Below are 14676 nucleotides of genomic sequence, written 5' to 3'. Positions count from 1 at the left end.
ATAGGTGGAAACCAGGGGAGGGAAAGAAGGAAAAAATAAAGAGCGGAGCGGTGAGCCGGGCGTCGAGACGCTCCAGGAGCGCTGGCCGCTGGCCGGTAAAGGGCACCAGAAGAACAGAGAAGGAAGGACCGGGCCAGGTGGCCGCCGCACCTGTGCACGTGACCCGCGCGGGCGCCGGGGCGGAGGCGCGCTCACCTGGGCCCACGTGACGGGGCGGGGCCCCGCCTGGCCGAAGACAGCGCTGCCACGCCCCCCTCCCGGGCGGCGCGCCCGGAGCCCGCGGACCCGAGCAGGGGCGGCGGCGGCGGCTGCGGCGGCGGCGGCGGGAGCCCGGGAGGCGGAGGCAGGCGGAGGCGGGCGGAGGGAGGTGGCGGCGGCGCGCGGAGACGCAGTAGCGACAGCGGCAGCATGTCGGCCGGCGGAGCGCCCGTCCCGCCGCCCCCGAACCCCGCCGTGTCCTTCCCGGCGCCACGGGTCACCCTGCCCGTCGGCCCCGACATCCTGCGGACCTACTCGGGCGCCTTCGTCTGCCTGGAGATTGTAAGTGGGGCAGCCTGGGCGAGGGTCGCGCCCCGGGTGGCGAGAACTGGCAGCGGCATCCTGCCCCCCGGGCTGCGTCCTTCTGCGCGGCCCCCAGCTCCCGTCCCCCCGGCGTGGCCTTCTCCTGCGCCCCTCCCGGGGTCCTCCCGATGCCCAGCGCAGCCCGCACCCGGGCGACGGCGCCACCGCCCTGGCCCTCTCGCCTGGCACCTGTTACGCTGGCACCTGCTCCTCCGCTGGCGACAGAAATGGTCCCGGGAGAGCGAGCAGGAGGCCCCGCGGGCCGAGGATTGGGGACTTTGAGAGGAGAAGTCTCTTTGGAGTTGAGGTACTGTCAGAGACCCCCGGCGGTTTGGCCGGGGGCCACGCTGGGCTGGAGCGGGTGCCGGCGCTCTCGGCCTCGCCTGATGCTACCTGCCATTTTGTTGGGTGCTGCAAGGTGGAGCCAACGACCGGGTGACCAGGAGGCCGCCAGGATGTGGAAGGAGGGGGCAGGAGGTACCAGGAAGCGGAGGAGGAGGGCTAGAAGACGTGGGCTTTTTTTTTTTTTTTCCTTTTACCATTATGAGCGCCCTTTGGATTGGGGAGAGGAGCGGGGCTCAGGAGGCAGGGCAGGGAAAAGGTGAAGCCCATACGGTGCCCTGGGCAATGGCTAATCAAGTGGGCTGAGAATGGTAGGGTAAAAGTACAAACGTGGCTGTCAAGCTCCTCGCCGCCTGCGTTTGCGCCTTCTCCCTTCCGAGTCTACCTTTGCAACTCCAAACCCTCTCAGCGCACTTGGTTGGGCCTAGGTGACCGTCGGGTCACCCGGCCAGTCGTGCAGGCTTCTTGGGCTGCAGACGTGAACTTTTAAAAAGGCACTTTAATGGAGTTGGGAGGTTTTGAAGCTCGCTGGGGAAAATGTGCAAATATAAATTGGGCAACCTGAGGTTGCATCATGCCCTGAGAATGGCAAATACAGAGTGAAACGTTTGCCAGTCAGTGCCTTTCCTGCCGGCTGGCTTTGTTTGCTCGGTTTGGGGTTTTCATATCGTCCCCCTCACCCACACCCACACCTTTGAGCTTGCATAACCTGGATTTGGGTCGCTTCGGTTTCACTTTTGTGCTTGTGGGGCTGGAACGCCTTGTGAGCATTGGTTTTCCGCCCTATTTTGCTAAGGCACCCTAAGTTAAGTTTAGCTCAGATTTGAATCTGAAAAAGGAGACAAGTGAGTTACCGGCTATGACATCAGTAATCGGATGGTGACTGCGAGGCTAGGAGAAACTGGTTTGAGTCTGAGCCCAGTTCGGAAGCATCTGAATGCTTGGGATGAGGTGCGGGCATCCAGGTGAGAAGAGCGGGGAGAGGGTGGCCTTGGGTGGGCAGCCCCACTGTGGGGAGGGGGACAGCCTGAGAGCAGTGAAGCCTGGGAAGAAAGATTTTATAGGCTCTGGGCTACTTTAGTTCCGTGTTCCTCAGACTCCAGTTGTTTGCCTACCTCTGTTAGAAGCTTTTGCCTGCCATATTCACCTGTTCTAGAATTGACAGATTGTGCACTTTAAATGCACTCAGTTTCTGAGCTTCAGTACCTTACCTTAGCCTCATCCTAAGCAATAAAAACATGAATTCTCAAATTTGATATGCTGTCATATTTTTCTAATATTTATTCAAATAGATACTTATATGTTTACATATATATGTAAAAACTGTGACATACATATATGTATATATATGCAAAGAAGGCCTAGCCATGTGCTATCAAATCAAATGCCATCTCAAGAGCCACCGGTGATCATGTGACACTTTTGGAAACTCCACCTAATTCTGAGAAAAAAAGTGGAAAGTGGTTTATTCTATTTCCTCCCTCCCACCCCCATGTCTCTTTATTTATCTAGCCCATTGGTTAGTTCTCAACTCCTGCTATACTTAATTGCTTGGGCAGATTTTTAAAATACTGTCGTTAGGCCAGACTAATTAAATCAGACTCTCTGGGGAGCTACCGAGTCCATTAGGTTTTTTAAAAAGCTCCCGGGAGGTTCTAATGTACGGTCATGTCTGGGAACCACCAAGGGAGGCCTTTTCGGGGCTCTGTGGACAAGACAGCTCTCTCTTGCAAATGTGAATCCTCTCCCTCTGCTAGAACTTCTGCCACGCCCCATCCCAGGGGAAATCCCAGGCTCACAGAAGTATCCAATCCCTTCCTCTCGTCTCTTCATTTCCTCTGGCTTCTTAGCCCCAAAACGCTTCCAGGATCCTTATCTAGATAGAACAGCATCACTTCTGAAAGCCATTTCCGTTTAATTTTCACTTTCTTTGGCCAAATATCTCGATAGGTTTAAATCATAGGCCTCCATTACCTTTTACTTGATATCAACCTCCTTCTTCCCCAACCCAACCTGCAAAAAATAAAAGGCCCAGAATATTCCGGTGAAACTGGTGACCTCAGAGAAACAAGAGACCACATTAGAGCCCAACTATAGCTCCTTCTTGGCCCTCGTCCTGCCGTGCCACTTAGAGCTATTGGATCATGTGCTTTAAGAGAGCAGACGTGGAGGCCACCTTGGTCCCTTCTCTCTACCTAGAACATCCACACCGGAGGAGATGCACAGATATAAGCAAAGTAGACACTTTTGAAGCACTTTGGTCCCGGATTTCTTAATATCCCTCTAATTTTCTGATCCCTTGAAATTGTTCAGTCTCCCATGGCTCCTCTTCAGAAATTTCTCTCTGTAAATTAAACGTGAGAATTCACCGGAAGCAGTTCTAAGCTCTGGGTGATGTCCTTTCTGGGGACCCCTTTGTTTTAGCCTCTGCCAGTGTTTCTGAATATGCCCAAACTCCTTAATTTTGACTTTCTATCGAATCCATTTGTCTTTGCAATTTCTTTATGTCCCGTTGCTGTCTAAAACTGAACACCTGAAAGCTGCATCTGACAAAGATGCTGGGCTATCTATAGTTGACTAAGCTAATGAAACCATGATCTTGGAATTCACTTCTCGCACTAACCAGTAACTTTGCTCAATGATTTAATTTCGATTTGCCTTGTTGTACCACATTCACAATCTCTCAAGTGTCAGGCATTTGTTGGGGAGATAATTCAAAAGATACAGATATTGCCAGCCTCCAAACACCAGGCAAAGTAGTTTATAGCGCTGGCTTTATAGGTGGAGGTATTGCAACTTCACATGCATGGTGTGGTTTTCTTGAGATAGGTATGTTGTACTGCTAGACACCTAAGTTGTCTACCTCTGGGTTTTTGCACTCAGCTATACTTACCAATGTGTGCTTGCTCTGAAGAGTTTAATACTAAGTTAGTTTTGCAAAGTGAAACCTTTTAGTTTAAGATGGAAAACGTTGCCTTCCAAAGTTATCATTTTCAAAATCTAATGTTTTGATTCAGTGTTTCCTGAGTTAATGTTTTGTAAATCATTCATCAGGTGTTTATTGAATACCTGTTGTGCGGCAGACACTATTCTGGGAACAAAGATATTTAAACTCTGCCTCACTTGAAAGAGCTTATAACCTAGTTGAGAGGATATGCCCCCAAAACAACTACCATTCAGGGAATAAAGACACAACAATGGAAAGTGAGCTATAGCTAAAGCACTTTCCAGGCAGGTGTATTATAAGAAAATGACATTGGAACATCTGTACTATTGGGCTAAACAAGCTATTTCTGGTCCTTTGTCCTCAGTGAGTATTATGCACAAGAAGATTGGAAGTAACAGTATTAAACATGGAAAAGAATAAAGGTCATTATTGAATTCAGTGTGTTTCACAGTTTCAGTATTTAGGAAACTGTTTACATTCCCCATGATATTCCTGAACATTTCTCTTTATGGGAGATGGTCTAGGACTCTTATTCACAGGCTTCTAACTGCAGTGTTTTGGATGCGATAATAATTTTCATTTTTTCAACAAATAATTAATAACCTGCTATGCATCAGGCCTTATCTTATGCCCTGGAAATAGGATAATTAACATAACTCCTGCCCTTAAAAGAAAGTCCTATACAGTAAAGTATAAATCCAAGAAAGAATTACAGTGCTGCATTTGAAGTGATAAAATTGGTTTATGGGCTTCCCTGGTGGCACAGTGGTTGAGAGTCTGCCTGCCGATGCAGGGGACACGGGTTCGTGCCCCGGTCCGGGAGGATCCCACGTGCCGCGGAGCGGCTGGGCCCGTGAGCCATGGCCGCTGAGCTTGCGTGTCCGGAGCCTGTGCTCCGCAACGGGAGAGGCCACAACAGTGAGAGGCCCGCGTACCGCAAAAAAAAAAAAAAAAAAATTGATTTATGAAAAGTACTATTGAAAAACAGGGTGGAGTACATCTGGCCACTGGGAAGGCCAGGACAGGCAGCTTTAATGGGATGGTGACATTTGAATTTAGCCTGAAATGATGAGTAGAGGTTCAGTAGACAAAAGTGGGCAAGAGAATTCCAGGTAGAAACAGGGGCATGTGCAAACCCCAGAGACAAGAAAGACCATGGCATGAAGTTCTGGCAATGGTTGGTGTTTTTCTGTGTGTGTTTTTCTACATGACTTATGGGGAGGTGGCAGGAGGAGGAAAAAGAGCAGGTAGGGTTCAAGGTGTGGTTTGCTGAGGAATGATAGGCCAAGGCATAGCATTTGTTTTTGTCTGTGATGGGGAGCTGCTGAAGGACAGGGATAACTTGATCAGACTTGCAGAAATCTTTGAGTAATGAAGTTTGGTTATAAAGCAGAGAGACTGAAGGCAGGAAGGTCAGCTAAAGGGCTTATTGCAGTGGTTTGGATGAGGGGTGATGAGAACTAGAAGTGGGACAAAGAAAAGAAGCAGAGAAGAGGCACAGATTTGATATTTACAAGGTCAACCACATATGTAAAGTGTTTTTTGTTTTTTGTTTTTGCGGTGTGCGGGCCTCTCACTGCTGTGGCCTCTCCCGTTGCGGAGCACAGGCTTTGGACGCGCAGGCTCAGCGGCCATGGCTCACGGGACCAGCCGCTCCACGGCATGTGGGATCTTCCCGGACCGGGGAACGAACCCGTGTCCGCTGCATCGGCAGGTGGACTCTCAACCACTGTGCCACCGGGGAAGCCCCATGTAAAGTTTTGACATGGCCTGAAGTGATCGTAGACCAAACTTAAGTATAAGATGTAACACAGAGGACTTACGCCAGAAAAATGAAATGTTAATGAAAGGATGATGGGGAAGGAGGGGCTGTGCAGCAGGCATGTGCAGTCATGCAGATAATTCTAGGGAAGGGATTTCAGGTTATTTTCAACCTGCAGCTTTGACTGTAGATGGACTAACACATAAATGTTCAGCTGTATAGAGTTCTCTCTTCTCACCCAGAAAATAGATTTCGGTTGCAAAGGGACATTGTGTGTCTGCAGTGGTGAAGGAGGGGCTACCTGTGGGTGTGTTTTCCCTGCTTCAAAGGGGTTTTAATTCTATAGGTAAAATTTTTACTTTGCATCTGGGTTAAAAATCTCCATCCATGTGAAAAAAAGTCTTTAAAACTTCATAAGAAAAAAAAGTGCCCCTGCCAGAGATTATTTTCAGCAATCGTTTTCCCTGGCTGGCAGTTCTGTAAGAATTAGAAAGAACTGAAACATGGAAAACTTCAAACCAAGTTGCTGAAAACCTTGACCTTGAGCTCCAAAGGAAAAGGTTAAGGAGAGGAGATTTGTCTTGTGCTGCCTGATAGAAACGTCTCGTACCCGGTGGTAGGAGCCATGGGTGTGGCATATCTGCATAGATACAGCTGAATAGGAAAGACTGTGTAATGACATGGGACAGGAACCAGGCAGGTGTAGCCAATACCACGCACGTTCAGTACTTAACAAATGCTGTGTGATTGTTCTGTAGGACAAACTGAACAGTGTGAAAATATTCTAGAGAAGCTGACTGGAGCAGGGAAGAGCAGCTTTGAAGTACGCCCTCTTATGTCTTTCCCAACTTTTTTTTTTTTGCGGTACGTGGGCCTCTCACTGCTGTGGCCTCTCCCGTTGCGGACCACAGGCTCCGGACGCGCAGGCTCAGTGGCCATGGCTCACGGGGCCCAGCCGCTCCGCGGCACGTGGAATCCTCCCGGACCGGGGCACGAACCCGTGTCCCCTGCATCAGCAGGCAGACTCTCAACCACTGCGCCACCAGGGAAGCCCTCAACTTTTTTTTTTCTTCTAGCATTTTATTTTATTTTTTAACTTTTTATTGAAATATAGTTGATTTGCAATGTTGTGTTAGTTTCACAGGTACAGCACAGTTCATTCATTTACAGCAGATTCAATTATTCATATATATGTATATATATGTATTCTTTTTTTTTTACACTCTCTTCCATTATACGTTATTACATGATACTGAGTATAGTTCCCTCTGCTATACAGTAGGTCCTTGCTGGTTCTCTATTTTATATATAGTAGTGTATATATTTTAATCCCAAACTCCTAATTTATCCCTCTGCCCTTTCCCCTTTGGTAACCATAAGTTTATATTCTATTTCTGTGAGTCTATTTCTGTTTTGTAAATAAGTTCATTTGTATCATTTTTAGATTAGACGTATAAGCTGTCTCATATAATATTTGTCTTAGTCTGGCTTAACCTCACTTAGTATGATAATCTCTGGGTCCATCCATGTTGCTGCAGATGGCATTATTTCATTCTTTTTTATGGCTGAGTAATATTCCATGTGTGTATATACTACATCTTCTTTATCCATTCATCTGTCAGTGGACACAGGTGGCTTCCATGTCTTAGCTATTGTAAATAGTGCTGGTATGAACATTGGGGTGCATATATCTTTTCGAATTATGCATTATGTATTATGTATCTTTCCTCTGGATATGTGCCCAGGAGTGGGATTGCTGGATTATATTGTAGCTCTATTTATTTTTTTAAAGAACCTCCATGTTGTTCTCCATAGTGGTTATACCAATTTACATTCCCACCAACAGTGTAGGAGGGTTCCTTTTTCTCCACACCCTCTCCAGCATTTATTATTGCCCAACTTTTAAAATGTCATGACTCCTCTCCAGGAGTTTAAAGTTTGACCTGAATTTCCTCTGTCATATTTTATATGAAAAGGGCCATGCCCTTTCGTAGTCACCATAGATGACATCCCTAACTTTCGTATAATAGCTTTCAGAAGAAGGAAGGTAAAAAGAAAGAAAAGAGGCAATGACTTGTACAGTCCTTGTTGATACTGAAGCATGGGCATGCGTGAACATTTTTAACCTAGGTGATAACTAGTTACCTATAAACATGAAAAGACGATTTTAAAAATCAAGGGAAATTATAAATAAGAATAAAAGAGGGCCAGAGCATACTTCTCCCCTATAATATGGGCTTTCCATTTTAAGATTACTATCAGCTTGGTAGCCATGGAAGCACCAAGAGTTGGCATCCAGCCAGAGAAGTCTTTCTGGAAGACATAGTACTGGAGTTTAGTTATCCAGCGAAAATTCTGATGGCAGCATGCTGAGCAGAAGCATGGACCAGCGTAATAGACGCTTTGTGTGCAGGGGATGACGGACAGAGGCTGCAGTGCAGAGACAGGGTGGCAGGGAAAGGAGCATTGCAGGGGAGAGGGTGAGCTTGGAGAGGCAGGCAGGAGTATTCACCCGTGCTGTAACCACTGGACTGCAGTCACATCATGAGTGACTTTACACTTTTATGGGCTGCCTTGTAAACACAGCTATCAGGTATTGTATCTGTTGACTGAAGTATGTTCCCACTTAAAAACATTCTTTGGAATGCAAGTTGTGTGTAAAATGGAGTTATAGGTAATCTATTCACTAGAAGATAAATAGTCTGAGCATGTTTAACATCCTTTAATCCTATTGTTTCATTTGTAGCACCCATTGAAATCGGAGGGGTTATCAAGAAGATAAGGTATTCTGAACTTTTGGAGGGCCACAAACCACTTTGTGATTCTGGTGAACAGTGTAGACTGTGCCCTCAGAAAAATGTATATGCACTTATCTACCCAATTTGATATGATTTTGGAGAATCAACCCTGCCCCTGCCCCAAACCAATCCATGGCAAAAGTACAGAAACCCTGCTCTAGAATAAACACGAAACTTTGATGGGGGCGACCTAACATAACGTTAAGAGCATAAGCTCTGGTAGCCAGTTGCCGGGTTCAAATCCCAGGTCTAACATTTATTAACTGCATAACTTAGAACAATTTATTAATGGCTCTCTACCTTGATTAACTTCTCTATAAAATGGTAATAATAATAGTACTTAGCTCTCAGTGTTTAATCTCTCAGTGTTAATCTCAGAGGATTAAATTGGTACAAATAAAACCCTTAGAATAGTGCTTGAACACAAGACCTAGATAAATGCTAGCTCGTATTTCTGTTACCCTCACCAGCTTCGACCTCTTACTCAGATTAACTCCGTAAGCCAGGTCGGGAGACATTTTTTCCTCTAGTCTTCCTGATTTGTTCGTCCTCACTGATTTAAAGTGATGAAAAGCCCAGGATGTAAGCAGTAGGAGAACTGGAAAGAGAGGGTCATATGTTATACACAGAAAGTTCTAAGTATTGAAATGTTTCTCCTTAGGGCAGTCTAACCAGTCCTTTATACCTTCAGCTTCACTTACCTTTCCCTGGTTTCATTCCAAACACTGACTGAAAATAGGTCAGAGTAGGAATTGGCCTGTTTACTTAGTGAATAATAAGAGTATACTAAGATGAAGGTGTCCAAGTGGTTTGAAAATTATTAGCCAAGATGTCGGAGGGCATGTTTTAAAAGCACGCTATTAGGAAATAAGTGACATTTGAAAAGAAAATGGGTGTTTGCAAAAGGAATCCTTTGGGGACATAGGAAGACCGTCCAAATAGGACTCAATCTGGGAAGTCTGTAATCCACACAGCCAGAATCGCTGCTTGCTAAAGACCATGGTTTCCCGCGGGGTTACATATTCTTGCCAGTCCACAGTTCCTAGTGAAAACATGTTTTAGCTCCAGCTCTGAGGGTTCAGTTTGGTGTGACGTGTGGATGAATAATACTTCCATGGCTTTCTTATGGGAAGGCTTCAGCCAAGGTACACCCTTCTGCCCTGCAGGAGCTAAACTGAAGGGATGAGCATACACTGCAGTCAGCCACAAAGGAGAGCCGCGGGTCTTGGAATGGGTAGCAACTTAATCACGGCAACTCGGGATATATTTGAGCACTTGAGGTGTGTGCCAGATTCACCTAAATTTGAGCTCAGGAGGTGAGGGGTCGCAGGGGAAGACCGATATCTACGTGAAGACGTGTTTGCCTGTGCATTACCTGGAAGTCGGGTTGTCTTTTTGTCAGAGCTTGAGATTCAGAGTCATGAGCCCTGACTTGGTTCCTTACAGAACTTTCAAAAGGTGGTGCATTTGGGAGTTTTGTGTATAATTATCAGACTTTTTAGGACACCAGAGAGTGGTGGAAGGCCGTGATAGACAAGGGGTCAGAATGTGGATTCAGTTCACCGTGGGTGAACAGGAATTCCAGCCTTCTTCAGGGTGTGTGCACTCTGCAGTTGCTACGAAACGATATCAACTATTCTCCCTCAGATTTTAACCATTTCTGTGCTCTGCATTTCACTTCTAAAAACAGGCTACCTCCAGAGCCACCTCTGCTGAACAGCGATGCTGATAATTAACATGAGTGGTAAATACTCTGAGCTTTGTAATGTGCAGAATTAGGTGAACGGAATATACTAAGCATTGGTAATGTTATTAAAAGCTCAGTTTTTAAAGTTGGAGCTAGATTGGGAAGCTCAGGAGAAAAGGTAGCTTTTGGCCAAAAGAAAAGGTAGCTTATCGTGAAGTAAGGAGAAATAACTGTGTCAAGGCCCTAGGGACCCATTCACCAATGTGACAGTCTTGCAACGAGGAAGGTGGATCTCCAGTGTGGGACTATTTCTCTTCTCTGGGCCATCCTCTATGTTCCAAAGCTCCTGTGGTAAGGATGACTTAAATCTGTATTTCACGGAATCTCTGATCTAGGAATGTAGTGTGTGTGTGTATATTTGGGACGGGGGAGGCATCCATACACCTTCCTGCCTCCCCTGCCCCCTTTCCAGCCACACACACACCACAAATGGGGAGGCAAGTCTGTTCTCTTTTCATATACACACTTAGTTCCCTTTCCAAGCCTTTGAGGTTTGGGAAGGGCTGTAGTTTTGAGTCCGACAAGAAGAGTTCATCTCTACTGTTTCACATTAGCATCCGCTGTCACAGCCCTCGTCTGCCTTGAGAGGCCGCTTCAAAAAAAAAAAAAAACAGGTCATGAAGAACCTAGGGGTAAGACGGGAATAAAGACACAGACCTACTAGAGAATGGACTTGAGGACATGGGGAGGGGGAAGGGTAAGCTGTGACAAAGTGAGAGAGTGGCATGGACACATATGCACTACCAAACGTAAAATAGATAACTAGTGGGAAGTAGCCACATAGCATAGGGAGATCAGCTCGGTGCTCTGTGACCACCTAGAAGGGTGGGATAGGGAGGGTGGGAGGGAGGGAGATGCAAGAGGGAAGAGATACGGGAACGTATGTATATGTATAACTGATTCACTTTGTTATAAAGCAGAAACTAACACACCATTGTAAAGCAATTATACTCCAATAAAGATGTTTAAAAAAAAAAAAAACCTGCCTCCCCTGCCTACTGTCTAGATTCCTCCCATTCTGTTTCTTCTTCCCTCTGGCAATCGCTCGGAGCACAGTGTTGAGCCCTTTTTATAGCACTGGCCACAACCTGCTCCTGGATCAGATTTGATGGTGTCTATTTCTCCCTTATTAGAGCTCCTGGAGATTGAACCTTGCCTTTTTTTTTTTTCTCAGTGTCCTTCTACAGTGCCTGGCAGCAGATTTGAGGCTGACCAGTTTGAGGTCCAGTCCAGTTTTATTACATGTTATGTTTAATTCCAAGGGATCGGATAGCCTCTTCTTCAGAGGTGTGAAATTATCATAATCTTGATATCATATAATTATGCTTATCTATCTGAGTCTGCCTGTCCCTAATAAACAGTGGCCAATTGTTCTTTATTATTCTTTATACCGGCACCTAGAGTTTCTATAAATGATTCTTGAATTAATAGATATGTAATAATGATATATATTTCTTAAACAGTATTTAATGTAGCTTATTTGTGATGGGAGAGTAAGAAAAGTCTACCAAGAAGAGGCTGAGAAAAAAAGAAAAAATGGAAGATCTTATCACCTTCAAATATTTATTAAACAGTATGAAAGCGTATAGAATCTTTTACCAGGGACACTGTTTCTTTCATACCTACTAATAAGGTTGTGGTTACATTTTTTTAATATGCATTATTACCCATGACCTAGATTTACTTCCTAAAACTTTCTGGGTTGATTGTTCATATTTGATTTGGAATAAGGACTTGAGATATACCACCACTATTATCAATTTATTAGATTGGGGCCTCTGTTATCATTGCTCAAGTGATAATTTATTAGACTTTCCAAAATGTTTTTCAAAGTACTAATGAATTGTATGGGCCTTTTTTAAAGACGCAAGTTAATACTTGTATTTTTAACTTTTAGTGACTTACACAGTTTGGATATTATCTAGCAAGAGTCACATGAGTATTGGTTTTTAATATTTGCTGCTCCAACTGTTCTCATATGGGAACTAGGAGTTTGTTCGCTCAGCAAATAGCTGACAGCCTTCCGTATGCCAGGCGTACCTGCTTCTATGATATCGCCTATATTGTGTGGGGGGATGGGGGCCGGGGGGAATTGATTCCCATTAGCCTGTCGGTGTCTCCAGGCAGGTGTACCGTAGCCTAGGTTTTTGTGTTGCCAAATGTAGCACAGTGCCTGACTGAGAGTTTGGAAAGAATTATTATGTAGATTAATAAATGATATGGGATGCAAGCCGTTATAAGGCAGCATGCTGCCAAGAAGATCTGACAGTACAGTTGGACTGAAAGCCAGGGGCATCAATTACAATGTTTCCCATCAACGTAACAAATCCATAGTAGGGAGCTTGCCCAGAGGGCAGAGGGGGGCCTGAGCATGGGGTGGAACTCAGGAGGGACCTTTAGGCTGATGTGCTCTTCAGGATGAGCTGTGCATGGGAGTTTCTCAGATACACATGGGGAGGGAATGACGCTCTGGGCCAGCATATGTCAGGCCACTCAGATGTGAAAGAGCTTTGTCTCTGGACTGTTCATTTCTTTTTCTATAATGTGAGATGTGAGGGGTTTAGTGGCAAGAGACAAGTATGCAAAAGGCAGGTCTGCTCATAAAGGTCCTGGAATGCTATGCAGGGGGTGTGTAGCCTTTATCTCTCTAGTGGTAGTATGCACGAGGCTGTTGCTGTCAGATCGTAAAACTGCCTGTCTTCACCACTAACCACTTCTCCTCCTGTGTCTTTTCACTCCCTCCCAGCTGTCCCAGCCAGAAATCTGGGTATTTTCCTTATCTGTTCTTCTGCCGTCATGTCCCACATCTGATCAGCCACCAGCCACCCTCACGTCTACTTCACAGTTTCTCTCTGAGCCACTCACCTCTGTCTGTCCTCAGCTCCTTGAGTCTACTTTACACTCTGTTACCGTAACGGTCTCCGCTGTGGTCCCCCAGTCCTCCGCCTGTTCCCCTCCAGCCCATCGTCACACTCCAGCCAGAGACAAACTCCTAAATACAAACCTGAGCCCACTCATTCCCGCTCAAGGTGATCTGGGGCTTCCCGTTGCCCTTGGGTGAAGTTCCTCTCCTTGACCTGACCTTCAGAACCCCCCACAGCTGCGTGTCCAGTGCACACCTCTGGCCATTCTGCACATGGTGCCTGCTGCTCCTGTCACCCTGAGCTCTGCCCTTCAGCTCTGCCAGGTGTTTCTCAGCTTCCCCAAACCATCTTAAGACTCAACTCACCCCCCCGCCCTGGAACAGCCTTCTCTGCCCTCTGCTACTCTCCCTGGCCCTGTCCTTTGGGTTGTTGCTTCTAGGGAGTGTTTCCTGACTTTTCAGATCTGGATTTAGAGCCCTCATTGTGTGGACTTTGCCCAGTGTTTGCCCAGTTGTGACTTGTGTGAAGCAGCATCTTAGTGACTTGCTTAATTTTCTCTTTTCTGTAAGAGACTGTGAATTATGTGATGGTTGAGACCACTGTTTACCGTTTTATTCCTAGCACCTGGCACAACGCCCGACAGTAGGTATTTATTGAATATTAGATCTGTGAATATCTCAAGTATCTATTCTCATGCCCAGCACATAGAAGAGTGTCAGTAAATGATGGAAGATTTTATTGTTTACTGTCATGTACAGTAGCTGCTATGCTATATATAGGCAATAATCTCACCTGTACAAATCGGTCACGATAAGGACTGAAACATGGCCATTAGAAGTGACAAGTTAGGAAGTCATGGCTGATCGTTGTTAATAGCCTCTCAGAAATGGTGAGAGCAGAAGCCAGTGGACAGTGGTTTGAAGAGTAACAGCAAGGAGAGAAGATGGAGGCCTAGCAAAGATGAATTTGTAAAAATGGTGTACTGAAAAGGGAAATCCTCAGAGAGGGCAGTAGTTCGAGAGGCAGCAGGGTCAACGGAAAATACTTTCATTTATTTATTTATTTTAATTTTTATTTTGTATCAGAGCATAGTTGATTAACAATGTTGTGTTAGTTTCAGGTGTACAGCAAAGTGATTCAGTTATACATGTACATGTATCTATTCTTCTTCAAGTTCTTTTAAAGGAAAATACTTTTAGATGGTGAAAGAATACTGAGCCTGGTCATGGGCTGAGGATGAGGGTCCAACAGGAAGGCAGGTGCAGAAATAGGCGTGGAGTCAGATCAGGTCCCAGAGTAGAAGTGCTGGCCTACACCTGAGAGAAGAAAGCTCTCCAGTAATGATAGAGATGAGTCGCTGGCGGGGTTGCAGGAACACGTGCAGGAGTCTGGGGGGGAGCAAAGGCAGTGGTGAGCCTGACGCAAGCATGTTCAGTTCTATGGCCCAAACCTATTACCGTGTTTCGTTTTCCCTTTAGGTGCTTGGGGGACTCGTGTGGATCCTGGTCGCCTCCTCCAATGTTCCTCTACCTCTGCTGCAAGGATGGGTCATGTTCGTGTCTGTGACGGCTTTCATCTGTTCCCTCCTCTTCCTGGGCGTGTTCCTCTCTGGCGTGGTGACTCAGATTAATGCCAATTGGAACTTCCTGGTAAGG

General features: G+C 46.0%; 1 protein-coding gene across 6 annotated transcripts in view; it reads left to right on the top strand.

Moving 5' to 3' along the window:
* Positions 1-298: 298 nt before the first annotated feature.
* The window catches only part of MAL2 (mal, T cell differentiation protein 2), a 63527-nt gene continuing 49149 nt past the window's right edge, over positions 299-14676 (top strand). For 2 of the 6 annotated variants that reach the window (XM_089898793.1, XM_089898795.1), the window contains exons 1-2: positions 303-540; positions 14500-14670. In XM_089898793.1, coding sequence (XP_089754919.1) covers positions 409-540; positions 14500-14670 — 303 coding nt within the window. In that variant the 5' untranslated portion in view covers positions 303-408. Of the gene's footprint in view, positions 541-1063; positions 1869-14499; positions 14671-14676 lie in introns of those variants that run through there. The other 4 variants (XM_089898792.1, XM_089898794.1, XM_022555589.3 and 1 more) reach the window with 4 other exon arrangements.

The sequence above is a fragment of the Delphinapterus leucas genome, chromosome 17 (genome assembly GCF_059928025.1).
Source record: "Delphinapterus leucas isolate spDelLeu-1000000601 "Yukka" chromosome 17, BTC_Dleu_Yukka2, whole genome shotgun sequence".
Taxonomy (NCBI): Eukaryota; Metazoa; Chordata; class Mammalia; order Artiodactyla; family Monodontidae; genus Delphinapterus; species Delphinapterus leucas.
Note: the sequence above shows the minus strand (reverse complement) of the source record. Positions and strands in the feature narration are given on the sequence as shown.